Source organism: Camellia sinensis, chromosome 13, assembly GCF_055761805.1.
Source record: "Camellia sinensis isolate YWXY chromosome 13, ASM5576180v1, whole genome shotgun sequence".
Taxonomy (NCBI): domain Eukaryota; kingdom Viridiplantae; phylum Streptophyta; class Magnoliopsida; order Ericales; family Theaceae; genus Camellia; species Camellia sinensis.
In genome coordinates, this window is record NC_138973.1 from 36437403 (window position 1) to 36465040 (window position 27638).

Consider the following 27638-nt stretch of genomic DNA (forward strand, 5'->3'; position numbering starts at 1 on the left):
AACACTATTTTGGTGGAAGGGATGGTGGCTGAGGATCCTCAGCAGGTGAAAGACGTGGTATGGGCTCACTTTAACAAGCATTTTTCAGAAGCATGGAGGGTTAGACCTGCCTTATCTGGTGAGTTTAAGAGCATCAGTGGCAGTGTCTGGTTTTAGCAACTGGAAGCAGAGTTCTCGAAAGATGAGTTATGGGCAACAGTCAAAGAATGCATTGGACATAAAGCACCAGGTCCCGATGGCTTTAACTTAATGTGTTTTCAAAAGAATTGGAAGGTGTTTAAAGAAGATGTGATGTTGTTCATGAAAGAATTCCACAGTTTGGGTAGATTGGCTTATGGTATGAACAGCTCATTCATCACTCTAATTCCAAAAAAGGTCAAGGCAGTCAATCTTAAGGACTATAGACCGATAAGTTTGGTTGGTTCGATGTACAAGACTTTGTCTAAGGTTCTAACCAGTAGACTCAAACTAGTTATGCCAGAAGTTACACGTGAAACCCAATCAGCTCTTTTGCGTGGAAGAAATATCATGGATGGGGTTTTGATCGCAAATGAAATTGTGGATGGGTAGAAGAAAGCTAAGAAGAAGGGGGTGTTGCTCAAACTCGATTTTGAAAAAGCTTATGATTCTATCAACTGGGGTTATTTGCTTTCCATGCTGTCTAACTTTGGCTTTGGATCTAAATGGATTAATTGGATGAAGGAGTGTTTTTCAACTGCTAGAATATCTGTACTTGTGAATGGGTCACCAACCAAAGAGTTTAGCCCTCAAAAAGGGCTTAGACAGGGGGATCCATTATCACCATTCCTGTTTAATTTGGCTGTAGAAGGGCTAAGTGTTCTACTGCTCGGAGTAAGGGAATTGGGTTTGATTAAAGGGGTGCAGATTGGTGTTAATGGGGTGGTTGTTTCACACCTTCAATTTGCTAATGATTCTTTCCTTTTCTGTGAAGCTGATATGGACGAGGTAATGAATCTTAAAAGAATCTTAAGGTGCTTTGAAATGATCTCAGGTCTTAAGATCAATTTCCATAAGAGTGTGGTTTGTGGGGTTGGAACTTCAATCAATACTCTTAAGGATTTTGCTTCTGTGCTTAACTGTAATCCTCAAAACCTGCCACTGAAATTTCTGGGTTTACCTCTGGGTTCTTCTCCAAGTAAGAAGAAATTTTGGCAACCTATTTTAGACAAGATCAAAGTCAGACTTGCCGGGCGGAAAAGGAGACTCTTATCATTTGCTGGAAGGTTAACCGTAATCAAATCAGTGATGTCCAGTTTGACAGTGTATTACCTTTCCCTTTTCAAGTTGCCGGAAGGAGTGGCCAAGGAAATAGATAGAATCCAAGTAGCTTTCTTATGGGGAGGCATAAAATTGAAAAGAAAAATTATCCTTGTGCAGTGGAAGGAGGTAACCAAGAGCATCAATCAAGGTGGGTTGGGTATTAGGAGAATTAGAGAGGTAAGTTCTTGCTTATTATTGAAGTGGTGGTGGAGATTTGCTAATGAAGATCAGGCTTTATGGAAAAAGGTGATTTGTCATAAGTATAAAATTGAAGTTGGAGCTTGGCTCCCAAATCAAATTGGTGGCATTAGATGGTCAAAGTTATGGAGTGACATCCTTGCAGTGGCAGAGCATAGTATCACTCTCTTTTAATTTTTTGTCAACAATTTTCAAATTAAAGTGGGTAATGGGATTAGAGTGAAATTTTGGCATGATTTGTGGTGTGGTGGTAATTGTCTCAATGAAGTTTTCCCTAGGCTCTTTTCACTCTCTACAGAGAAGAATGGATCTCTAAAAGTTTTTGTTGACAAAAAAGGAAGCTCTGGGGCTTGGGATCTTTGCCTAAAAAGGCCTTTGAGGCAGTGGGAGGATGAGGAGGTATCCAGGCTCACTGAAATGTTAAGAGCAGCTCCTATGTTAAGTTTAGGGGTTAAAGATAATCCATGGTGGCTGGCTTGTAAACCAGGTCAATCCTTTGTTGCTTCTCTTTACAGGAATTGTGAAGTGGGTTTTGGTAAAGCTGTAAGTACTTGTAAACTGTTGTGGATTAATTATATCCCACCCAAAGTCCAATTTTTTGGTTGGTTAGCTTGGAAACACAAGATCAAAACTTATGTTTTCCTTCAAAGAGTTGGAGTGCTGGGTGAGGAAGCCTCAACTGAATGTATTTTCTGCAAATCAGAGGTAGAGTCTGCTTTACATGTCCTCATCTCTTCTCCTCTGATCTGGAAGGTGTGGTCTGGTTTATTGCAGTGGTGGGAATTGGTATGGGTTGTGCCTGGCTCTGTTGAATGCTTGTTGCATTGGTGGGCTGGCACCTGTCTCATGAAAGCTGAAAGGAGAATATGGCTTGTTATCCCTCTGGTTGCCCTGTGGTCTATTTGGAAACATTGGAATGATTGCTTGTTCAATAGTGTTCAACCAGATATGGTAGAGCTTAAGGAGTCTATTATCATCAGGTTAGCTATTTGGTTGAAGGCTTCTTCTAAGGATTGTCAATTATCCATTAATGATTTTCTTTATAATATCAATCAGATTCGAGTTTGTTTAGGTGGTCGGGGTTGAGCGCATTTGCAGCAGAAGCAGTGCTTTGGCTTATATTCTACTATCTTCTGGTGTGCAGTAGTAGCATGTGTGGTTTGGTCTCTGTGTCGGGGAATCTGTGCCGGGGTGCTGAGTTGTTGAATTGTATATGGGTTGGATTCTAGTTGCTTCAACTCTATTTTAGACTTGGACGTGTCTCTGTTCTTCATCTCTGCTGCAGTTTGGTTGCTCTGTTACATTGCTGCAGTTTGATCATCTTTCCTGCTGTTTGTTGGTTATTTTGTTGGTTGCTTTGATTGGTTTCTCACCAATCTTGTTTACGTTTGTTGCTTTTGTTTTTCCCGCTTTGTTGATGTATTTTGCAAGTCCATTGTTTTTTCATCAATAAAGCTCTTTTTTCCATTCAAAAAAAACAAGTATAAAAGAATTGAAACTCAATTGATTGATCCCCTTCTAATATCCAAAATTGACCAATTTAAAAACCAATTCGAAAATACTGTTTGTTCTACTTTGCCTAGTGCTTTTTGGCATCGGAAAAAAAAATAGTTACACTCCCTTATATTAAAATTTTTAATAAACGACAAATTCCTACTAAATCTCAACCTATTCAAATGAATCATGAATTAGTAGAAATGTGTAAAAAAGAAATTAATGAATTATTAAAAAATAATATCATTAGTCCTAGTAAGTCCCCTCAGTCTTGCCCTGGTTTTTATGTTAATAAAAATGCTGAACTTGAACGAGTCGTTCCCAAATTAGTCATTAATTACAAACCACTCAACAAAGTTTTAGAATGGATCAGTTATCCAATTCTTAATAAAAAAGATCTCATTAAAAGACTTAGTTAGGCTATAATTTTTAGTAAATTTGATTTTAGAAGTGGATTTTGGCAAATACATATTCATCCTAATGATCGATATAAAATTGCCTTTACTACTCCTTTTGGCCATTACGAATGGAATGTCATGCCCTTTGGATTAAAAAATACTCCTAGTGAATTTCAAAACATTATGAATGACATTTTTAATCCCTTTAGTCATTTTTCTATTGTCTACATCGATGATATCCTTATTTTCTCTAAGTCAATAGATGAGCATTGGAAACATCTTAATTCCTTTCTCCATATATCGAATGCAATGGTCTAGTCATTTCTGCTCCTAAGATTAAGCTTTTCCAAACTAAAGTCCGATGCTTAAGATATGATATCCATCAAAATACTATTCTTCCTATCAGCTGGTCCATTGAGTTTGCTTCTAAGTTCCCTGATGAACTCCTAGATAAAACCCATATACAAAGGTTTTTAGGTTCCTTGAATTACTTTGTTGAATTTTACAAAGACCTTCAGAAAATTTGTCAACCCTTGTTTGATAAGTTGAAAGATAATCCTCCTCCTTAGTCTTATACTCATACTTCTATTGTTCAACAAGTCAAAAAATATGTCAAGATTTTGCCTTGTCTTGGTATTCCTACTGAAAATTCCTTCAAAATCATTCAAACTGATGCTTCTGATGTTGGTTATGGTGGTATTCTTCTTCAGCAAATCACTCCCCAGTCATCTGAACAAATTGTTCGTTTTGATTATGGTGTTTGGAACAAAACACAAAAGAATTATAGTACTATTAAAAAAGAAATTTTATCTATTGTTTTATGTATTAGTAAATTTCAAGATGATATTTTAAATCAAAATTTTTTTACTACGTGTTGATTGTAAAAGTGCTAAATATGTTCTCCAAAAAGATGTACAAAATATTGCTAGTAAACATATTTTTACCCGCTGACAATCTATTTTAAGTATTTTTGATTTTGACATTGAATACATATCTGGTAGTCAAAATTCTATTCATGATTTCCATATCCGCGAATTTTTATAGGGGGGATAGGAGATGGCTACTCCTTTTTATTTCCTATCATAAATTAAAAGTCACCCATTACAAACACCTTATTTACCATACTGCTTTTCGTATTGCTTGCCTTAAGTCTGCTAAAAAGACTACTTGCCGTACCCAACACATTCAATTTCACCAAATTACCAATCGTCGCAATTTACTTATTCTTTATGATAATTGCCTTAATTACCACATGAACAAATTAGATATCCTTAGTGGATGCTAAATCTTGTTCATTCTCTTATACATGTCTAGTCAAAAACCTCAGAAACCTCCCAGTAAGGCCATTGTCTCAGCCAATCAGCCTGTTGCCATTCCTCCCATTGATTTGGTCAATCGTTACCTAGTCCTTGGTAACATCTCTAAACCTAGCTATACTTCTGCACTTGCCACAGATCCATTTGCTTTCTCTTCCTAGTCACTTACTCTTTTTCCTCCTAATCCAGTCAGAACAGCCAGAACTGATTATGTTAAAACACTGTCTATTAATTTATTCTTCAAAGAACCTATTCACAAGAATATTCACAATGTTCTTGACCTAGTTAATTCATATTTCCCTCCTGGATAGCATTTTGTTCCTCTCCATCCAGAGAAGTCAATTACTTTCTACAAAGACCTTCTTTTTCATCATCAGCCAATTGTTATTAAACATATTTATGATCAAACCTACACCAATAAAATCATTTACCATTCATTAAATATTCATAATATTGTTTCACTATATATATTGTTAGGGGAGATACGAGCAACGGAGTCAAGATTTCGGTTTCTAACTGAATCTGATTTTTATTTGGTGGTAAGGCAATCAAAGTCAACATGATGTCAAGTTTATATGTTAGGCTCATGTTGTCCAACCATTATTTTTGTTATTTTTATGTTTTAATTTCTGAACATGAAAATCATCATAATTTAAATGCAATTTCATGTCTCAATAAAAAATAAAAACTAAATTTCACCAAAATACAAGAAAGAGAGAGAGAGAGAGAGAGAGAGAGAGAGAGAGAGAGAGAGAGAGAGAGAGAGTATAAATTTTTTTTTATAGCAAAATTAGACATTTAAAGTGACATATTGCAGGAATTTTATTGCAAAAGACAAGGTATAAATATTTTTACAAGGCATATTTAAAACTTCAAAAGAGTAATAAATTGAAAAATAATTTTAATTAGAAGAAACTTTATTATTTAAAAAAAAATTTGAGGGGCACGTGTCCCTCTAAACCTACGTTGCTCTGGTGGCACACTTGAAGAAACTTTGTGGTCTTAAGTAAGTGGGAAAATAGTTGAGTTTAATGGGATTAGGTTTCTATTTATAGTGGTTAATTACCAAGCCAAAACTATAACACCTAAATGTCACAATCTTAATGATCATATCTTTTACAATGTTGTCAAACTTAACTTATACACATTGCCAACCATACAAGTGAAAAGAAAATTTTTGATAATTGCTTGTTTACCTTCCAAAATTTGAATATAACAAGATTGATATATTGATAAGTGACTTTAAATATTATAGAAATCAAATTTGCTTATTGTTAAAACAAGAGAAATGACCTAAATAACCATGAAATTAACACACTATTAGAAGAAGAAGAAAAAAAGGCCTCTTACGATGAAAACATTTTTGACAGTGCAATTATCATTACGAATAATAATTTTTTGTAAAAGAAATTGTCGTAAAAACAACTATTCATAATCACAAAAACCATTATCGGAAAATCTTTTATTTTACGATGACATGAAACGGTAGTGGCATTAAGTAATTATTTGAGATGATAATGGTATCATTGTCGCAGAAGTCTTTGTCACAAATGTGTATTTTTATTTTACACGATATGAAATTTTTATCACTAAAAACAGTTATTAAAATTCACAATTTGAGACTGTCTCACAAGTACTTAAAGTTAAAAAGTAAGTCTTTTTAATCAAGGGTTCTCAATTTAGAATCCCCCATTTTTCATAGTGTTGCTCTCTCAACTCTCTTGCCATCTCTCTTGTTATCCTAATCGCTCGCCTCAAGCGGTTGCTACTGTTTTCCTCCTTTCTCTCTCTCTTCTTTGTCTTCATTAGGATCTCCCTATCACCACCATCACTATTGATTGGTAAGTCCTCGGCCTCTTTTTCTCTCGCACATGCAAACACACCCTCACTATCCCTATCTGTCAATTACACCATTGTTTTTTTATTTGTTATTTTTTATTTTATTTATCAAATATTGTCACTAAAACATAGACACTGTCATAAATACTTTTTACAACCCCACCATTGACAATTAAGATTGGAAATGAGTCGAACTGAGCCGAGCTTTTGAATGTTCAAGTTCATTTATTAAGAATTGGTTGAACTTGAGCTCGAGCTGAGCTCTAGTCGAGCTTAAAAAATCAAGCTCAAGCTTGGCTTGTCAAATGTTTGTTGAACTCGAGCTCAGATTGAGCTTGCTCGATTACATAACGAGCCGAGTTCGAGCTCGAGCTTGAAAAAAATTAATTTTAAATTAATTTACTTATTAAGATTTTAAAAAATACAAAATTATGAGTAAAATGTATAATGATACTTATAGTAATAATAAATTTCATCAATCAACTATGTAAATTTACACAAAAACCAAACACAAATAAAAAATAAAATAGATTATTAAAAATAAATATTTATTTATTTATTTTTATGTTCACAAGTCTTATCGAGCCGAACCTAGGGCTACTCAACCTCAGCTTGATTAATAAACAAGCCTAAAAATCGAGCTCGAGCTCGTTCATTTAGTAAATGAGCCGAGTTCAAACGAGTTTTAAACGAGTCGAGCTCAAACTATTTATGAATAGTGTGATTCGTTTACAGTCCTATTGGCAATGTAATCTAAAAATCTCTTCCCTCTTTCTCTCTCTAAAAACCTCCTTTCCGGCCTCTCTTTGGGCTGGCCGGCCGCCCCCTTTGGCTATGGCGGTCGGCTGGCCTAGCTCGTTTCCGTGGCTGCCTTCTTTAGTTTTTTTCTTTCAATAACCTCGTTTTTTTTCTTTCAATAAACTTGAATCTCCCATTTTCCCACCTAGGTGTGTTTTTTGTTGCTGCGGGTGACGTTTACGAATTTCATTCGAGCGCTTTTGGCGAGTAGGAGTTTGAGGGGTGTCTTCTTTCCGGTTTTCACTCGAGCGCTCCTTCTCGAGTGAGAGTTTGAGGGGTGAAATTCTATCATTTGTATGGAGGTGTCCCAGCGGGTGGTCGGTGTTCGGTGGGTGTGTGGAGTTTGGCAGAAGCCCTGTTGGCTATGGAGTTTTGGCAGCAGCATGGGTGTGGACTGCAGCAGAGGCTCTAGCGTGGGTACTGGGTGTGAGTTAAGAAGATTCGGTATTCGGTGGGTGTGTGGATTTTGGTGGGTGTGAGTTAAGCAGACTGAAGGTGGAGCAGCATCGGGCTTCCCGGTGGTGGTTTGGGGTCTGCTCAGCCGGCGGAGTTGCAGCATCTTAGGGGTGGCTGGGTGTGGAGTTTCTGTCGGGAGTGGGTGAGTTTGCATTGAGTGCTGTGGGTGAGATTGCAATGAGTTTGCAGTAAGGCCTCGTTTGGGAACCCTCTTTTTTAGCCAAAAAGTCAAAAAGTTACTAAATTAGCCAAAAAGCCAACAACTCATACCAAAAAGTCAAAGATTCTCTTTTCTCTCTACTTTTTGCACATCTTTTCGTAAAAAGCCAAAAAGTCATCCCAAACATACTAGTTTTTTTTAGCTCATATTTTAGCCAAATAGCCAAAAAGTTACTAAATTAGCCTGTTCCCAAGCGAGGCCTAAGTATCTGTTAGGAGTGGAGTCTCGGCAATGAGGATGCAGTGGTGATGCCCAGCCTGGTGATGTCCAGCCATGGCGATGTCCCCGGCTGAAGCAGTGGTGCGTGCACAGTAGAGGAGCGTGAGCAGGTGGGCGTGCAGTGCAGCAGGAGGGCGTTGGAGCAGCATAGGTGTTAGGTGTGAGCAGAATAGGCGTGGGCAGCTTAGGTGTGGTGTACAGCAGCTTTGGAAGTGATGTAGGTGATTAAAATATTGGGTGGCTGATCAATTGGGTTTTTAGTTCGGGCTGCCTTGGCAGTTGGTTTAGTTAGTCTAGTTTGGTTCTTCTTTTGGTGGGTTGATTTTGTTGGAGATTCATGCATTTTAATTTTTTAGTTAAGTTCTTCTTAACTTTGTATTAAAAATTCGAGAGGCTTAGGGGTTGATTGTATGGATGCGAGTAGCAGTAGTAGGAGTATTTTTATACTTCCAAATCTCTCTCGATGCATGTCATCTTCCTGTACCTTTAATTTTATGTTGTTAATGAAATTTTTCTTTGCTGATCAAAAAAAAAATGTCATCATATCCAAAAAATAAAAATAAACTAATGATGGAAACAAATAAAGTCAAAGTATTTATAATCTCAATATATATTTTTTTTTACAAATTCTTAAACACTTTTAGAAATTTGATTATACTTTTTATGTATATTTATCTACACACTTTGTACACATTTTGATTAACTTGCATTTGTAAATAGTTGGGTGGGCCCTAGAAATGAAAGAACAACGAATGAGATAGGAGTATGGTTCTAAACCTGGATTAGAACCGGTCTCTGTCTGCCTCTAACTATCAATGATAGATCAATTTCATTCTCCCCTCATATACATATCATCATGGGAAAGTCTATAGTACATTTTGTTTAAAAAATATATGGTACATAGAAAATTAATGGTTCAGATTGAGCCACATCATTAAAAGTGACCTGGTAAGCAGGTCACTTTTTATAGTTATGAGCCAAAATCATATTTGTTCATAACTAAAATCAAATTAATCATAATTTAGTTATGAGCTCTCATCACATATCTCATAACCACATCTCATAACCAGCACCATTTTGTTGATAACCAATATCATATATTTCATAACTACAATCACATATCTCATAACTACATCTCATAACCAATATCCTTTAGCTCATAATCACACCACTTTGATCATAACCAATATCACATATCTCATAACATTAATCACATATCTCATAACTACTACCCATATAACTCATAACCACATCTTATAACCAATCCCCCTTTGACTCATAACCAACATTACATATCTCATAATCAACACCCTTTTGCTCATAACCACATCACTTAGATCATAACCAATATCACATATCTTATAACTAATAATCACATATCTCATCACAAAACACTCTTTTGACTCTTAACTACACCACTTTGCTCATAACCAAAATCACATATCTCATAAACAACAATCACATATCTCATAACCATTACCCACATATCTCATAACCAACACTCTTTGGCTCATAACTAACATCACATATATCATAACCACTAATCACATATCTCATAACAACCTTGGCTCATAGTCACACCACTTTGATCATAATTAACATCACATATCTCATAACCACATCTCATAACCAGCACCATTTTGTTGATAACCAATATCATATATTTCATAACTACAATCACATATCTCATAACTACATCTCATAACCAATATCCTTTAGCTCATAATCACACCACTTTGATCATAACCAATATCACATATCTCATAACATTAATCACATATCTCATAACTACTACCCATATAACTCATAACCACATCTTATAACCAATCCCCCTTTGACTCATAACCAACATTACATATCTCATAATCAACACCATTTTGCTCATAACCACATCACTTAGATCATTACCAATATCACATATCTTATAACTAATAATCACATATCTCATAACCAAACACTCTTTTGACTCATAACTACACCACTTTGCTTATAACCAAAATCACATATCTCATAAACAACAATCACATATCTCATAACCATTACCCACATATCTCATAACCAACACTCTTTGGCTCATAACAAACATCACATATATCATAACCACTAATCACATATCTCATAACACCCTTTGGCTCATAGTCACACCATTTTGATCATAATTAACATCACATATCTCATAACCACATCTCATAACCAGCACCATTTTGTTGATAACCAATATCATATATTTCATAACTACAATCACATATCTCATAACTACATCTCATAACCAATATCCTTTAGCTCATAATCACACTACTTTGATCATAACCAATATCACATATCTCATAACATTAATCACATATCTCATAACTACTACCCATATAACTCATAACCACATCTTATAACCAATCCCCCTTTGACTCATAACTAACATTACATATCTCATAATCAACACCCTTTTACTCATAACCACATCACTTTGATCATAACCAATATCACATATCTTATAACTAATAATCACATATCTCATAACCAAACACTCTTTTGACTCATAACTACACCACTTTGCTCATAACCGAAATCACATATCTCATAAACAACAATCACATATCTCATAACCATTACCCACATATCTCATAACCAACACTCTTTGGCTCATAACTAACATCACATATATCATAACCACTAATCACATATCTCATAACACCCTTTGGCTCATAGTCACACCACTTTGATCATAATTAACATCACATATCTCATAACCATTAGTCATATATCTCATAATCAATACTCTTTGGCTCATAACCATACCACTTTACTTATAACCACTAATCACATATCTCATAACCAACATTCTTTGGCTCATAACCACACCACTTTACTCATAACCACTAATCACATATCTCATAACCACACCACACTACAAGAAAAGTGGGCTTATGAGGCGGAACTTTTTGCGACGTCACATTGCCGTCGCAAAAAATGACTTTTTGCGATGGCACAACTTGCTGTCGCAAAAAATATGACTTTTAGAGACGGCACAACTTGCCATCTCAAAAAATGTGACTTTTTGAGACGGCACAACTTGCCGTCGCTAAAAAATGTGACTTTTTGAGACGGCACAACTTGTCGTCGCAAAAAATGTGACTTTTGGAGACGTCAGAACTTACCGTCTCAAAAAAATGTGACTTTTTGCCGTCGCCAAAAAATGTGACTTTTTGAGACGACACAACTTGGCGTCGCAAAAAAAATAGAGTATTTGCGATGATAGAAATTGCTGTCGCAAAAAAAAAAAAAGAGTATTTACGACGGTACCAGCTGCAGTCGAAAAAAAAAAAGAAAAAGTTTTGTGCGATCGTAAAACGTACCGTTGCAAAAAAAAAAAGTTTTAAAAAAATATATATATATATTGTGGCTTTGAGACGGTTTCATATATATAGTCATAAAATGGTTTAAATAAATGCAACGGTATTTTTCTGTTACAAAAAAAAAAAATAAAAAAAATAAAAACGACGTCGTCTTACTCTTTTGAACATTTCTCCTTTCACCCATTTTTTCATCTTTCTATCCCTCTGTCTCTGTCTCTGTCTCTCTTCTCTTTCTCTCTCTCACTCATAACTCTTCTCTGTCTGTCTATCTGTCTGTCTATCTGTCTCTCTCTTTCTCTATGTGTCTCTGTCTCTGTCTCTCTTATCTCTCTTACTCTCACTCATCACTCTTCTTTGTCTGTTTGTCCTTTTCTTTCTCTCTATGTCTCTATCTCTCTTCTCTTTCTCTCTCTCACTCATCATTCATCACTCTTCTCTGTCTGTCTGTCTCTCTCTTTTTCTCTCTGTGTCTCTCGTCCATCTTTCTTCTCTTTATCTCTCTCATCTCTCTTCTCTCTCTGTCTCTCTTCTCTTTATCTCTCTCGCTCTCTCGCTCATCTCTCTTTGTCTCTCTCTCTCTCGTTTATCTCTTTTCGCTCTTTTTCTCTCTCTCTCTATATATATCTTTTCATCCATTTTTTTTAGCTTCCTTCATTTCTCTCTTCTCTTTCTCTCACTCACTCATCACTCTTCTCTGTCTGTCTGTCTGTCTATCTGTCTCTCTCTGTGTCTCTCACTCATCTATCTCTTCTCTCATCTCTTTTCTCATCTCTTTTCTCTCTCTGTCTCTTTCGCTCATCTCTCTTCTCTTTATCTCTCTCGCTCATCTCTCTTCTCTCTATATTTCTCTCTGTCTCTCTCGTTCATCTCTCTTCTCTTTATGTCTCTCTCGCTCATCTCTCTTCTCTCTATCTCTCTCGTTCATCTCTCTTCTCTCTATGTCTCTTTTTTGTCTCTCACTCTCTATCTCTTTTTCTTTCTCTCTCTCTCTCTCTCTCTCTCTCTCCCACTGTGTTTGCGTTGTTCACTCTCTCACTCCCGTTTTCTCTGTTTGCGTTGTTCTCTCTCTCTCTCCCACTGTGTTTGCGTTCTCTCTCTCTCTCTCATCTCTCTCCTCTATCTGTCTCTCACTCATTTATCTCTCTCACCACCCATCTCCTCTACCACCTTCACCACTACTACAAACGCTATTCCACCACCACCACTACTTCTACTATCGCCACTTCACCTCTACGACTACCATTACTGCTGCCATCGCCATCACTTCATTACCACCACTACCACTACTGCCACTACTACTACCATTACCTCTCATTCACCCCTGTCATTCCATTTACACTACCACTACCACAACTTCACTACTAATCTCTTTCACCATGACCATCACCATCACCATCACCATCACCATAATCTTTTATCCACCATCTTCACCACTATTGTCGCTCCCTTTCCTCTACCACAAAAAATTAGTTCATGATTTTTAGTAACAAAAAAAAAAAAAAAAATAGGCCACAGAAAAATATTTTTCATTGACTACAAAAAATTAACTTTTATTTTAGTGAAAAATATTTTTTATTAAAATATTACCCCTACTTCTACCAAATAAATAATAATAATATTTTTTTAAAAAATTCATTAACTACAAAAAAATATATTTTTTAACAAAAAATAAATTTTTTTGATGACGACAACCCCCGCTGCAAAAAATAAATAAATAAATAAAATTAAACGACGTTATTTTATTATTTAAATTTCATTTGTGACTAAAAAATATATATATTTTTTTATTTTTTATTCCTGCCCCTTTTTTTTTTCCATTCCCGCTCCTCCCTTCCTTTTTTTTTTCCATCCCCCCACCCCCCCAAAAAAAAACAAAAAAATCCCCAATCTCAAACCCAAAAATCCCTAATCTCTTCTTACCCCCCTCTGTCTCTCTCTCGATCGACGTCGAGCGGCGTCGGAGCAGCGTCGGAGCAGCAGCAGCGCCGGCCTCCTCAAATTTACGCCTACATTTTTAATTCCTAATAGGCAGTTACAACATGCCCATGAAACTTTTGTGAGGGGATTCTTGAATCCAGTGAGTATTCTAACAGTTGTAGTATTCAAAAGTTCATTACTCATATGTTTAGTTACACTGTTTTCACTATAACAAAAGTAACCTATGGTGACGAAAAGTAGTGAAGAAAATAAATTTCGTCACTAAATAAGAACAATTTGTGACGAATTATAAAATTTTGTCACATATAATAAAAAAATAAAAATAATAGGTGATGAAATTTATTTGCGTCAATAAATACTTCTTTTTAGGTGAGAAAAAATTAAATTTCGTCATTGAAGGCTTTTCCGCCAAATTTTTTTGGTGGCGCCAAAATTTTGAGACTTTTGGTGAGAAAAAAATTTGTCACTAATTATAAAATTATTAGTGAGGAATATATTTTTGTCACCAATAATTTTACATTTTGTTTTTAAAAAAAAAACTTGATTTTAAATATTTTAAGATTATTTGGTGAGAAATATATTTTCGTTACTAATAATTTTTAATATTTTGAGACCTTTTACTGAGGAAATTATTTTGTCACTAATTTTGGATGGAAAATTTTGACAAATTGAGCAGTGATGAAAAAAAAATACTCTACTAATTTTTTCTCTTTTTTTTTTTTTTTTTGTTTATTAGTTTCCTCTCATATCTCTCTCTCTCACTACAACAAATTATAATTTTAACGATTAAAAAATTTCATAAAACACACAAATTTATTTTTTAGCCGGAATACTTTCACATTACCCGTCCAATTTATGAATTATGATTTATTTTTATTTTTTTTTCATATTTTTCCATGTCTTTACATAAACCCAAAATTAAAGCACTAAAAAAATTTTGATTTAGCGCCTAAATTGTTTTCAACTCCTTGGTTAGAACTTTGTGCCCTGATAATCTATCCATAGTTCTTTCACAAAGCTGTAGCAGAGAACAACATGAGCTCATCCTCCACCGTGAGGACGGTTCATCCTCCACACCGTGAGTTCATCCTGCACCGACATCAAGCTACAGCACCACCGTGAGTTCTAGGTCAGTTTGTTGTCTCTGTTTCTCTTTCTCTACCCCTCTCTCTCTCTCTCTCTTCTGGTCTTTGGGTTTCTCATTCTCTACCCTCACTCTGTTTTCGGATGTGTTTCTGTAAATGGAATTCATTGTTAAGATGAGATTAAAGTCATTCCATTCGTTAGTTCTAACATCTCCAAAACTTCTCTACTTTAAAGGGTTCCATGAACAACTTGAATGATTTTAATTTGGGAAAAAAAATATAGAAAACAGAATGATTAACATGTTATGTATTTTGATTATGATATTCATATTCTACCCAATATAATCATTGAAGTGAATGAATTGTTGGTGATTCCACACACACAGAGTAAAGTCTCATGCTTCTGATTATGGGTCTGCTAGGTGTTTGATAAAATGCCACAATGGCTAGTTTTTTCTTTATTGTTTTGTTAGCGGTTTTTTTTTTTTTTTTTTTTTTTTAAGGAGCAGCAGGATTAGATAATTATAAAATCATATTAATCTTCACTTTGTTTTTTCTAAATACCACTTCATTTTTTGCGTAACTTTGTGGCAGAGAAAAAAATTCAAGATCGTGTTCACTTTGTTAACAAAACCCTTAATGTAGCTCCTTATCTTGTGTCCATTGGTGTTCTTGTTTAGAACTCCCAAGTACTTTCGCTGAATTACGGTGTCAGTTCACATTGCAAGCATTACTTTATTTATTCATTTTTCCATTTTTTCTAGGAGTCATAGTTTATAAAAGTAAATTTAGTAAAGGAGTGTCACCTGTATACACTTATCTTTTCTTTCAGTTTGACATTCTACTACTACGTTTTAGTAGGATTCATTTACCTTTTAACTAATATCACTCCTTTGCCTTTTTTACTTCAGTCATCTTTATTCATGCTTACTAATAGCATGACAAGTGATCTATGAGTTGACAGTAGAAAGAACTATTTGGGTCATTTAATTCAAATTCTGACCTTCTCGAATTTTTTTCATGATCTTGGAAAATGATGAGAGGTTCATAAAGCTGGTTCATTCATTTGCAAAACAAGAAGTATATAATAATTGACAAGTCAAAAGGGAAAAATGTGAAAATGAGAAAATAAAAAATAATAAAATAAAAAACCATGAACATCTTTCCACAACTGAATTCACATTGACCATGTTCGGTTTATTACCTGTAATTCTTTAGGAGATGAAGATTCTGATAGAATTCGATAAATTCAAGTTTCAACCTTTCTTCAACTTTTCTTAGCTCCTCTTTATTAAAACTCAAGTCCTTTTCCTTGGAATCCTTCAGAACACCTTTTATAGTTGATATTGGACTTTCAAGTGTATTGTTAATCTTCACATGATCAAGGATTTCTAGAGGGATTAGGATACCTCTTTGCTGGTGTTAGGGAACTTGGGTTTGCATGAGTTCCAAATGAAACTAATTGTTATCATTTAGGAAAAGAAAACAGTAGCTGAAATTAATAGTGGTTTTCTGTACTGTTCTTACTTCACCAAGATTTGATCTTTGTTATTGGTGACTAAGTGAAATTGAAGCTATCTAAATACCTATAGGCTGTAACTATAAGTAGGAGACCTTGTAATACTTGTTTATTACCAAAGATAAAGAAAAAGTCAATGTTGTTTTGCATTTGTGGCTCAATCTTATTGGTATTCAACATAGATTTTGCTGATAGTAAACAATTATTTCTGGAAAATACTATTCTCACAGCCTTCTTGGTAGCATATACAGCCTTCTAATAAAGAAGGGACAATTTTCTCATTTGAGAAAGCAACCAAAGAAGCTGTGGTAATAAAGCATCACATCTTTTTTCCTTCACTTGTACTGGTGGTGAGGAAAGTCTTATATGATATATGAATTATCTTCTACTTACATTCTCCATGAAAACAAATTTCATCACTCCAGTTAACTTTCCCATTGAGGTTGTCCATACATTGCCGAGGGTCAAGTTTTCAGAGGAGAGCAATCAATACATACCAAAAAGACATAAAGATTTCTACCCATAACACAGTATTAAAGATTTGAATCGACAAACATAATTTTCCGTCCATGTATGATTCAGATTTTTGCTTTCAGATTAACATGTCAACCTTAACTAAATTCTGCACAAATGCTTCATTTTGGACTGCTCAATGCTGCTTCAATAGTGCATAGCCATGCTGCGTCATTCTGGACTGCATCATTCTGAAATTCTGGACTACATCATTCTGAACTTCATGTAATTCTGGACTGCATCATTCTGAGCTTCAATTCTGGAGTGCTTTATTCTGGACTGCATCATTCTGAACTTCATTCTGCTGAACCTGTCATTCTGCTTCAAACAATCAACCTGTGATTCTGCTTCTGAACCTGTCATTCTACACAAATTGACTGAATCTGAAATTCAGATTAACCTCTTCAAAATCTGAATCTGAAAATCAGATTAACCTGTTCACAATCTGAAATTAACCTGTTCAGAATCTGTTCAAAATCTGAAATTAACCTCTTCAGAACCTGTTCAAAACCTGTTCAAAACCACATTAACCTGTTCAGAACCTATTCAAAACCTATTCAAAACCAGATTAACATGTTCATAATCTGAAATACAAAATCTGAAATTAACCTGTTCAGAATCTGTTCAAAATCTGAAATTAACCTCTTCAGAACCTGTTCAAAATCTGTTCAAAACCACATTAACCTGTTCAGAACCTGTTCAAAACCTGTTCAAAACCAGATTAACATGTTCAGAATCTGAAATACAAAATCTGAAATTAACCTGTTCAGAATCTGTTCAAAATCTGAAATTAACCTCTTCAGAACCTGTTCAAAACCTGTTCAAAACCAAATATAATATGTTCCGAATCTGTTCAAAACCTATTCAGAATCAAATATAACCTGTTCCGAATCTGTTCAAAACCTATTCGCCATTCCTGATTCACTGAAAGATGAGCTTCCAATTTTGATATCAGTAATCATAAAGTTCAACATAAAACATATATCCATATATCCATCACCCAATAGGACATTAAGCTAGCAAGTTTGCAATAGCATATCTCATTCCAATTTTGCACCCACTTAATTCCAAGTACGTCAAATTCAAGACTCAAATCTGCATATATATATATATATATATATCAGCCATTTCTAATAATGCTTCCTTTCCTGATACTATTGCTATGCACAGTACTATTGTCTATCCACCAAACAATTCACCATCTCCCTCACAAGGCAGTAACAAAAGTGCTGCAATGTCCAAGTCTAACGATTTTTTTAATTGAGAGATAGATTTAAGAGATATTAAATGATAGCCGAAGAGATATCTATGAAATTAATCCAAAATATTATGTTCTAATAGAGTGATTTGATGATAGAGATAGAGAGTAAGGTGTATTTCCAAACAGGCTAGTCAAAAGGAAGAAGAAGACAAATAAAAAGAGTCCTTTATGTGTATTTAAAAAGCAATCAAATTTAGATTTCAGATTAACATAATACAAATGAAGTAGTACAAACCAATTAGGGGATACTAGAGCCAAAGTTCTAGTAGTTGTGACAGATTTGCACAGATAAGGTTTTCCTATGCAAGGCTTAGGCTCATATAGTATAGTAGTAAGAAAGGCTTGGCATTATAAAGGTGAACACAAACTTTTGACATGCACATATACTTTTTAAATTAGCATTGAAGATAACATCTCATAATCTTTTAAAAATTAAACACCTGCTTTAACAAGATTTTAGCTTCCAAAAAGTAAATTTTATTTCTTCTCTCCCACACACCTGTAGAGGGATTTTGGGAAAGGAAGAAAGAGAAGAAAAGAAAAGGACAGTACCCATGAAACCAAAACATAGGTATACACATAGAACTCATTGTGGTAGCATATACAAATAAACTTACTATGAAGCATACATTTTGGCAGCTCGGTGAACCCATTTCAATCACATATTACAATGATTTGGAGGATTAGCAGACACCAAGATTTTGTACCTGAAGTTTGCCAAGGTGCCATGCTCCAGAAATGCACACCACCTCAAGCGTTTTGTCATGCATGGACTGAAGATTGAAATCATCATCATGCTTATAATCATTTTGCCAAAGATCAACTCCACCCATATAGCTGCCTATGTTGAGCACAATTAAACCCTTAGCATCTTGGAGGAAAAGTTAAAAGGAAAAAATTTAAAAATAGTCCAATTGAAAAGGAAACCAGAACAGTAAAGAAAGAATACCTCTGTTGCAAGGGTGCTAATGGTTGTATCCTTCACATCCCTCAGCAAGTGCTCAACCCTGTTGAATAAAGAAGATAGTAGAAATTAAAGTTGAAGCTGATACAAAAACAAGATAATATGCACATATATCATATATGTGAATTTTTTAGAGGCATTAAGTAAGTTGGCAACTTGGCATCTTCTTTAAAATCAACAAAGAACGAGAGAAGACACTGAGAAAAAAGAAAAAGAAGATGCAGGAGAGAGAGACAGAGAGAGAGAGAGATGTAGCATCTATTTCAGGTTTCTATCCTAAGTGGCATACCAATTTCCTTAATTTCATGAGCGTCAATTTCTGAAAGCACATGCACAAATACCTTCTGGCTTTTCTGAGTAGCATTCTGCAAACATATCCAATTGTCTTCATTAATGTACATTTCTATAGAAATCATGACTTATAATGAACTATTAGCTTTGAAACTTCAAAACAATTCATAAAATACACAGCCCAGTGCAATCATTACTACATATTATGAGGAAGAACACTATCAATTGATTAGAGAACATAGTTGCCAGAAAATGGATATAAGAGCATGCCTGGAGATTCAGTATGACTTGGCGAAAATTGCAACTTCCTCTGCTGGATTGCCCGTCATCAAGCATGTCTTACTTCTGCCTTCGGGCTGTTCAAAAGGAAAACACCGAATTGTTGCCCCTGTTTCTTCTTTCACCCTCAACTCATCTTTGTCACTGTGCCACCAAATGTGTAGTGATCTTAGAAGTACGCAATTGCATTATGATAAACATAAACATTAACCCTAAAAACCAAACCAAACTAAGCTTTGTGCTCATGTGGGGTCCCCTACATTGAATTCATTTTTGTCATTCTGCTCTATCACCATATTGGTATTTCATGTTCATAAGGATCTGACAGATTTTTACATGTTGTCTGTGTAAAAGACACTAAGCACACCAACCCTATAAACCCCATATATACATGGTCAAAAAAATAAGAGGCAAATAAACAAACAATTACCTTGCAGACCACGGACCCCTTGCCCATTTCCCCTGACTAATTGCATCTTTCAACTCATTATATGAGTTCACATCCACAATGTTACTGCAGAAGAATTATAAATGTGTTAAGGGTATTAGCCGGACAATATACCAAAATTCAACAGATACAAAGCAAGGAAAACAAACTATCAAACATAGCAGAAAGGCAAGGATTTGGTGAACAAATTCAAATGACTGAAAGATGGGAAGCAAGAATACAAACTGTCCAATACAAAGAAGAGAGGCAAGCAGTCAGTGTACCACGCTTAAGGAAACACAATTTTGACTTCAAAACTCGTATGTGCTGACTACATATATCCATTATGTAATCAAGCAAGTATATGATCCAATCTAACTAGATCTAAAGCTAGCAACAACTTCAAGTTAACAAGTAAGCATAAAGATTCTAACATAACACTTGAGGTATTTAAAATCTGTTAAAGCAGGAAAAGGAAAAAAGAAAAAAGATAAATGGACATTATGTGAAAACAACAAACAGAGAAATATACAAATTATGACTTAAAAGGAGAAGAAAGAGGAAGCCACCTTATTGGTAGACAGAAAGTATTAGAATACCTTGCTGAAGTACCGGTGAAGCAGGATCTCTTTTAGCAAACCAAACATGCCATAAAAATATAATAAACTTGACATCACCTAGAGATTAGATGTAAAATGGATTTAGTACTAGAAACCTTCACCTGGATTTTTTTATAGCAATAGACTTCCCTAATAGTGGAAAAATGTTTGGGTAAAGCATGCTTCCACTCCACACATTTTTACATGAAGATTGGGTTTTTATGTATTGTATTTGGTGCGACGTATGATTTGCTTGTTATTGAAAGTTATAGTCAATAAAAATCCTGGAAATGAGCCCATGATGAGCAAGACTCTAAACCATTTACAGCTAAGAAGGGAACACTGTCAAGATCAACCCCACCCTAGTTGAAACCCAAAGGCCCTCAACACAGCCATAACAATGATGCAAATTGCAATAGGCCATTTTTAAAAATATTATTTATATGTAGGAAAAAGAAAAATTGGTAAGTGGGTAACAGGGGAAAGGGAAGTAGTTCTAACAAAACGACTCGAACCGGACATCACACTTGATATAATTAAAAAAAAAAAAAAAACACCTTATCCATTAGACGAACAATTATAGATCATTTATAATTACCATTTGCTTACAGGTTCTTTCATGCCAATTTGTATCTATGCTCTAGAAATATTTTCTCCAAATTCTTCCCTAGGGTGCAGCCTAACTTCCTCTCATAGATGTTTAAAATAAAAATTAAAATAAAAAACTAATTTATGAAAATTCAAATTTAATCGTGTCCAAAACAATCATCTTTTCCCCAAATTAAGATAAAAATCCAGTCCAACTGGTGGTGAGAGAACCTAGTAGGCAATAGGATTGCCACCACTGTAAATGGACAAATATGAACAGGGATGTTAGAACAGGGAGGGGAGGGGGCTAAAATCACATTCCATTATGATGTGAGGGCCTACATGTATGGGGGCTATACTGTCATTGGAATTATAGATTGAGCATTTAAACTTCTTCCTCCAATTTTTTTAATTTTTAATTTTTATTTTTAAATTGTTGGTGGGGCAAATGGGATGTTGAGGGAGTTACCTTAGCTCGGTGGCCTAATGTTTCACAAAATATATATATATATATATATATTAAAAATTCTTATTGTCCAAAGTCCCAATTGTTCAAAAACTAGAAAGATAAGCTCAAATTTTGATTTTTTAGATAAAGTCTCAAAAAATCATGGGCTGCTAGCTTGCTACCATCTGTAACTTCCTATTGTAATTTCAAAATTAACCAAATTTGTTATGCAAATGCAGAAGGTGAAATCACATTAGCAGTTACATAAGCAAATAATCAACATGAAACAATCTCTAGGGGAAGTGATATGGAAGGGGCTAGTTTGGAGCTTTGGTATATAATCTATATTTTCATTTTCTTTCTTTCTTCCGAATTGGAATTTCCTACAGAAGACAAAACCCAAAAGTTGTGACTTATTAGTGAGACATAGGTTGAAAAGAAAAGAATAAAGTCTCCTATTTTAGATGATCCACATTCCCCAAAACACAATTATAGTACATTGAAAATGCTGTCAAGTAAAGAGCAAACATATATTTGATTCTAACACTAGCAATAACAAAATCAAGAAACAGGACTTGATCTGTTTTGCTTATTATTCATCCTTGTCAAAGGCATAATAAAGTAAACATAATATTTATTCTAAAAGGAGATTAAACAACAAACCATTTCTTGATTTCAATCTTTTAATCCATAAAAAGTAATGACACTTAACAGGAAGAGCATGGGATCTAATATAAAAAATTATATTGACAAATAAACTAATTAAATAATGATTGCAACTGCTAATCAATGAAAAGTTTAATTGATTAATAAAGTAACAGTCATGCTGTGTTAAAAGAAAAATGAATATATATATATATATAAGAAAATGAAAGATATCCCTAAAGTCTCTAGATGATTGAGAGCATTTGCCAATGACGATAAGTGCTCAGAAGAAACGACAAAAGTTGATGAAAATAGATAAAACTCTGCTGCCACATTCAGATTACAAATAACAAAAAAATAATTCAAAAACATTAACATTAACATACACTACTAATCAAAAACATAAATAATAATAAAAAAAATCCTAAATAATTACAGATCTGAACAAAAACTTACAGAGAGAGATCTGAACGAAAACTTACAGATCTGAACGAAAGCAATCAATCGATCAAATTCAGAGAGAGAGAGAGTGTGTTCAATATCGATCAATAGACTAAAAATCAATCGATCGATCGATCGGTCTGTGTTCTCTTTAACATAAATTAGTGTGTATATATATATCACATAGATCAAAGATCGTAGATACAGATCTGTGTTTGTATATAAACAAAATCAAAAAAATCAGAGAATGAGACTCACAAAATTAAACTTCAAATCGACTGATCGAGAGCTTTGAGCCAAGATGGAGAGAGGTGGATAGAGAGATCGTAAATCAGAGCCTACGATGCTCGATCTAGTTTCACCATAAGAAAGAGAAGAGTGATGAAGAGACAGAACCGTAGATCTATCTTGGGACTCTGAGAAATGAACAAAATGAAAAAAGCGTGGGCCTTAAAAAAGGGGATATATGTTAGAAAGTAGGATGCGTGTTTTTTAAAATGAGTTGACTGCAAAGTATTTTAAAAATCTTTGAAACGGCGTTTTTTGAAAAAACGCCATAACAAAAACGTGGTTATAGGCCAATTTTCTTGTAGTGAGATGGCACTTGTGCATATTTACATGTGTGCAAATCTAAGAAATGCCATGCAATTCTGCGTATTTAATGCCCAATTTGATGTTGGCAAGCCTCTTCTAGTGCTCCTTCAACAAGCTCTTTGATTCATACTCTTTATCTTCTTGCATACCATTTCTCTTCAACCTGCTTTCACAAAACATATAATGACCAAATATTGTTTTGATCACTCGCCTTTTGAAAATCTAGTTCGAAGACATGCATTTAATAAGAAAAAAAAAATAACAAAAGAAAGGTCTAGTCACTCATCACTATTACTCCTTTTTTTTACTAAATAAAAGTGCCAGGAAAAAAATTCAAATAAGAAAAAGCAAACCAAAGAAGAAATGAAATAAGATTCAATGAATAAAATTCAACAAATGCTTCTCCAAATTAAACTCCGGAGTCAAAACTCCATTCTACATCACTTGTGAGTCAAGATTTCACACTTGAACTTAAAAAAAGCTATTTTTTATTTGTTTCTTGGGTGATGGAGCCAAGGTTGATATACTAATTTGTATGCAAACAATTAAACAAAAGCTAAATTTGTTCAATAAGGATTGAGAATATGTAAATTTTATATAAAAGGAAATTACAACAATAGTTAAAATTTCAAGTTGACCGGGTTCCTTACCCCCAACTCCCATACTTCCAATCCATTTTGTCCATGTATACAAGAGACTAATCAATAATAAGTAACACAATTGGTGGATGGAATATTTTAGTGTATATAGTAGACTAACCAATAAGCTAGCTTCCGATACACATGTTTGACAAATTAATAATAAAAAATATTGCTAAATGTTAAAGTTGGGATGCAAAATACAATTTCCTATGTGGAATCAATTTAGAATTAAAGTAATAACTTTAAGCATTTGGGAAGAAATAAAACCAATAAATGTTATTTTTCTTAGCAATACCTATTAAATTAAATTGATGAGGTCCAGTAATGCTCTATAGCAACAAAAATCAATGTGGTTGTTGTGTACCTAATGGGTGATGATACATAGTTGTGTTTCTTATGAAACATACAATTGCAGGGAGAAGCTAATCGAAAAAAAGCATTCAAACCTCATATCCATAAAGATAACCCAAAGCATCATGATTCATGAACTTTCAAAGGGTATTACCTAGATTTTCACATGTTACTTAATCAGTAGCAACAGTTTAATAACATCAAAGACAATTCTACATTATTCGTTCACATTGCAACTACTATAAAATTCACCAAAGCCCCATTAAAAAAAAGAAAAAAGAAAAAAAAGAAAAGAATTTAAATAAATTCTCTCACTAAGAACCCCAGGATGGCCTTGAGCACAACCAGAAGAATTTAGCCTATACACTAAAGATTTAGAGGAACTGAGAATAACCACCAACATAGAGGAACTAACACAATGGAGCCATATAATCTTTAAGCAATTCTAGAATATATGTACATCTACCTGCCATTATTGAGCCAATAGAGGAACTAACTTGTGAATGACCCTTATTCAATTGCAGGGAAAAGGTTTGTGAATGACAATTTGATATAATTAATTTATATATAAAAAAATCAGATATAATTAAAATAGCAAATGGAATAAAAAAATCTACCTCAATATCTTACCATATTGTGACCAGAAGTAACTGGATGAATTTCCTGCAAGAGACTGTCTTTAATTTTAAAAGCATTTGGTTTAGTGTTCAGTTTTAGAGTAAAACCACAACTAAATTTTAGAATCCAAAACTTGTATACAAAAAAATAAAAAATAACAAAATAAAAAAATAGAAGCCAAGTATGAAGGAGAATATTAAGATTAGGTATAGGAAAACACACCACCAACCTTGGCCAACTATTATGTTTGCTCTATAATCCCTCTTTAAAATCAGTAACTCTCCTTGGTAGCTTCCTTTGATATTCTAAATCAAGAGTTCAAAACTCAAATCTAAAGGTATGTGATAAAACAAAGTAGACAAACACATTTGAGCAAAAGAAAGTACAATTTAAGTACTATATATATTTTCTATTAGGCTTATTGTTTCTAGGGTAATTCTTTTAGTGAATAAACATAATGCCCGAGTCAAGTTTCCTCATTGAATCTTAAGAGGACATTTTTTTTTCCCGTTCATAGTCGTATGAGTTGGCAAAAGCCAGGGGTACTTTGGCAAGAGAGGTCTTGAATCACAAACCCACCTAACCTTGTACTTACCCACCTTGCTAGTATGTGTCCACACATGCAAGCTAGAATAACTATAGAACTCTTGAACAAAAATACTGGGGCTGGTGTGCGTTTATGTCAAGGGGTACTACGACATTCTTATCTCTATCATCAACATGGAGACATGGGACAATGGAAAACTTAAAGCACCCATACAAATTTTAAAGCAAATATAAGCTTAGAAAAGCCATCCATTTAAAAAGAAAGTTTTAAATTAAAATTAGCTCCCATGGAACACTTTCATATGGCAAGCCATGATGAACAACCTTCAATTGCGAGAGAGAGAGAGAGAAAACTATACCAAAGTGAATAAGATTATGACAAACATAGTAGCTAAGGAAAAATTATATGTTCACCGTTAAAAAGTAAACAGAAACAATAGTACATATCAATTTGTTTTCTTCTTAGAAAGTAACTAGCACAACAATGTATGCGTTTTTTTTCTCTAGAAAGATAGTTATTAAGTAACAAAATATATAAATAAAGCACGATTAGAATGTACCATACAACATTGATTGCTTGGAGATTTCGGGAAATCCAGAAGGCACATTTCAAAAAAAGGCCATATGCTTTCAACGTTCAATGCATACAAAATACTATTTTAAAATGGAATCCAAAAGGCTTTGACTAAAAATTAAAATAAAACATTTCTACAACTTACACTAGAATGTTGAATTGGAGCACAAATTCCCATTAGTCCACATCCAAGATGCTCTATACCATCTTCAAATAATTGGACTATGTTATAAGTCAATTTTTACCTTGTTCTTTCAATAATCAAACAATAGCAACATGTTTTCTGTAAGAAAAAAGTACAAAATCTGCAATAACACAAATGAATAGAACATGCAAGTGATGCAGACATATTTTCCAAAACCATAATTAAATTTTTTCTTCTTGCCATACCTATTGAAAGGTTTTAATTTGCAATTGCAATCACTGCCAAACTTCCAAAGCATGGGTAAGTTCTGTCAATGGCCTATTGGCATAATTGATGAGTCATAGGTACTAACATTTCAATAAGAATAGTTGAAAACAAAAGAAATAACAAATGGCATACTACCACAAAAGTTGCTATTTAAAAGCAACTTTAACTTAGAAGTCAAGAGAGAAGGTCAAATAATGTTTCCCTGAAGAGTAGGTAACACAAAACCATTTACTAAGGGCTATTAGTCTTGGGTCCTCCAGGTACCACTCCTCATTTCCCCATTATGCTACCTAATTAGACACTGCAGGTTCACTGTAAATCTAAAATTGGTAAAAAAAAAAAATTAATACAAGAGATATAATTACTAATTTATTAAATATATGTTTTCAAGGTCTAAAGATTGATACAAACAATCAAGAAAACTAATGGGTATAAGGGTAGATTATATGTATGCATATATACATACCTATATGCATATGATATGATATCTCTATGTGTGTATATATATATAAACAATGCCCAAATAGTACACATTAACATGTGTTGGGGAAGGAAAAGATTGGATACACACCTAACCTTTGACATAGTACACAGAGTGGCTACCTCAAGACTTAAACTCATAACTTCAAGGTTATTAGGCTAAGATTTTTACCATTGAACCAATGGTCACCCCTGTGTGTGTGCGCGCGCATACATATATATATGTATATCTTAAATATACAAATATGAGAAAGTAACATTTCTCATAGGAAAGTAAGTTTCCAGTAAACCAAAAAATGGGTAAGCAAGAAGTATTATCATTGAATCTGTAAACAATGTTCAAGATTATCATTATCAAAGGGTTCAATAAAATCACAATACACATACACACAACGAAATGATTTTCTAGATAATAATTTTTGAAGAATTCATCAAGAAAATTGGTTGCACGTGTCTTCAACTAGCCTAAGTTGAAAGAAAAGAATTCATCAAAAAAAAATTATTCATATTTTTTGGAAAATTTTGATAAAACTCTAATTTGAACAAGAGTGTTAAGATGAGTTGGGTTTTCCCATATCACACTAATCTTGCACTCAACTTTCAAATCCAAAATTTCATATCAGGAAGTACTAAACAATCTAAGAAGGCTCTTTTGATTCCAACATATTAATCAGAAACTCAAACAAGGTCTACAATTTCTTACATATCTATTGGTTTTCATAACAAAATCATATGATCAAAACAAGACCCAGATAAATTATTCTATCAAACAACACCATTCAAGCTCGATCCACAGATCATTTTAAGATAAGTAAATACACCAATTAGATTATATTATTTTATTATAAATTTTCT

The 27638-nt window shown here is 34.0% G+C and overlaps 2 protein-coding genes across 51 annotated transcripts; one reads left to right on the plus strand and one right to left on the minus strand.

Annotated features, from left to right (window-relative positions):
- The first annotated feature begins 696 nt into the window (after positions 1-696).
- Positions 697-4848, plus strand: LOC145805311 (uncharacterized). Its single transcript, XM_082900426.1, has 3 exons — positions 697-1636; positions 1778-2541; positions 4699-4848. Exons 1-3 carry the CDS (start codon positions 697-699, stop codon positions 4846-4848), a joined length of 1854 nt encoding a protein of 617 aa, XP_082756552.1.
- Positions 4849-16744: 11896 nt separating this feature from the next.
- LOC114306236 (uncharacterized) lies at positions 16745-22759 on the minus strand. 50 transcript variants are annotated; one of them, XR_014348726.1, is made up of 10 exons: positions 20416-21462; positions 19850-19933; positions 19411-19563; positions 19139-19214; positions 18835-18892; positions 18593-18726; positions 17387-17441; positions 17081-17135; positions 16981-17001; positions 16745-16934 (listed from the first exon to the last, which is right to left on the minus strand). XR_014348726.1 is itself a non-coding variant. In XM_082901978.1 (8 exons), the coding sequence occupies exons 6-8, from the start codon at positions 18716-18718 to the stop codon at positions 16829-16831; spliced, it is 330 nt and encodes a 109-aa protein (XP_082758104.1). In that variant the 5' UTR covers positions 18719-18726; positions 18835-18892; positions 19139-19214; positions 19411-19563; positions 19850-19933; positions 20446-21462; the 3' UTR covers positions 16745-16828. The 50 variants fall into 50 exon arrangements, 5 of the variants coding, with proteins under 5 accessions (XP_082758104.1, XP_082758105.1, XP_082758103.1 ...); XR_014348717.1 differs by having other exon boundaries at positions 16981-17007; XR_014348719.1 differs by lacking the exon at positions 16981-17001 and adding an exon at positions 17234-17288.
- Positions 22760-27638: the final 4879 nt, after the last annotated feature.

What these genes read in the sequence shown, in the direction of transcription:
- LOC145805311 (XM_082900426.1), top strand. Translation starts at nt 697, where the DNA reads ATGAAGGAGTGTTTTTCAACTGCTAGAATATCTGTACTTGTGAATGGG. An exon ending in CCTTGCAGTGGCAGAGCATA is followed by an intron (nt 1,637 to 1,777) that starts GTATCACTCTCT and finishes CACTCTCTACAG; the next exon opens with AGAAGAATGGATCTCTAAAA. An exon ending in ATAATATCAATCAGATTCGA is followed by an intron (nt 2,542 to 4,698) that starts GTTTGTTTAGGT and finishes CAAAAACCTCAG; the next exon opens with AAACCTCCCAGTAAGGCCAT.
- LOC114306236 (XM_082901978.1), bottom strand. Translation starts at nt 18,718, where the DNA reads ATGGGTGGAGTTGATCTTTGGCAAAATGATTATAAGCATGATGATGAT. An exon ending in GGCACCTTGGCAAACTTCAG is followed by an intron (nt 17,431 to 18,592) that starts GTACAAAATCTT and finishes GGTTTTGAACAG; the next exon opens with GTTCTGAAGAGGTTAATTTC. An exon ending in TTTGAACAGATTCTGAACAG is followed by an intron (nt 16,989 to 17,386) that starts GTTAATTTCAGA and finishes CAATTTGTGTAG; the next exon opens with AATGACAGGTTCAGAAGCAG.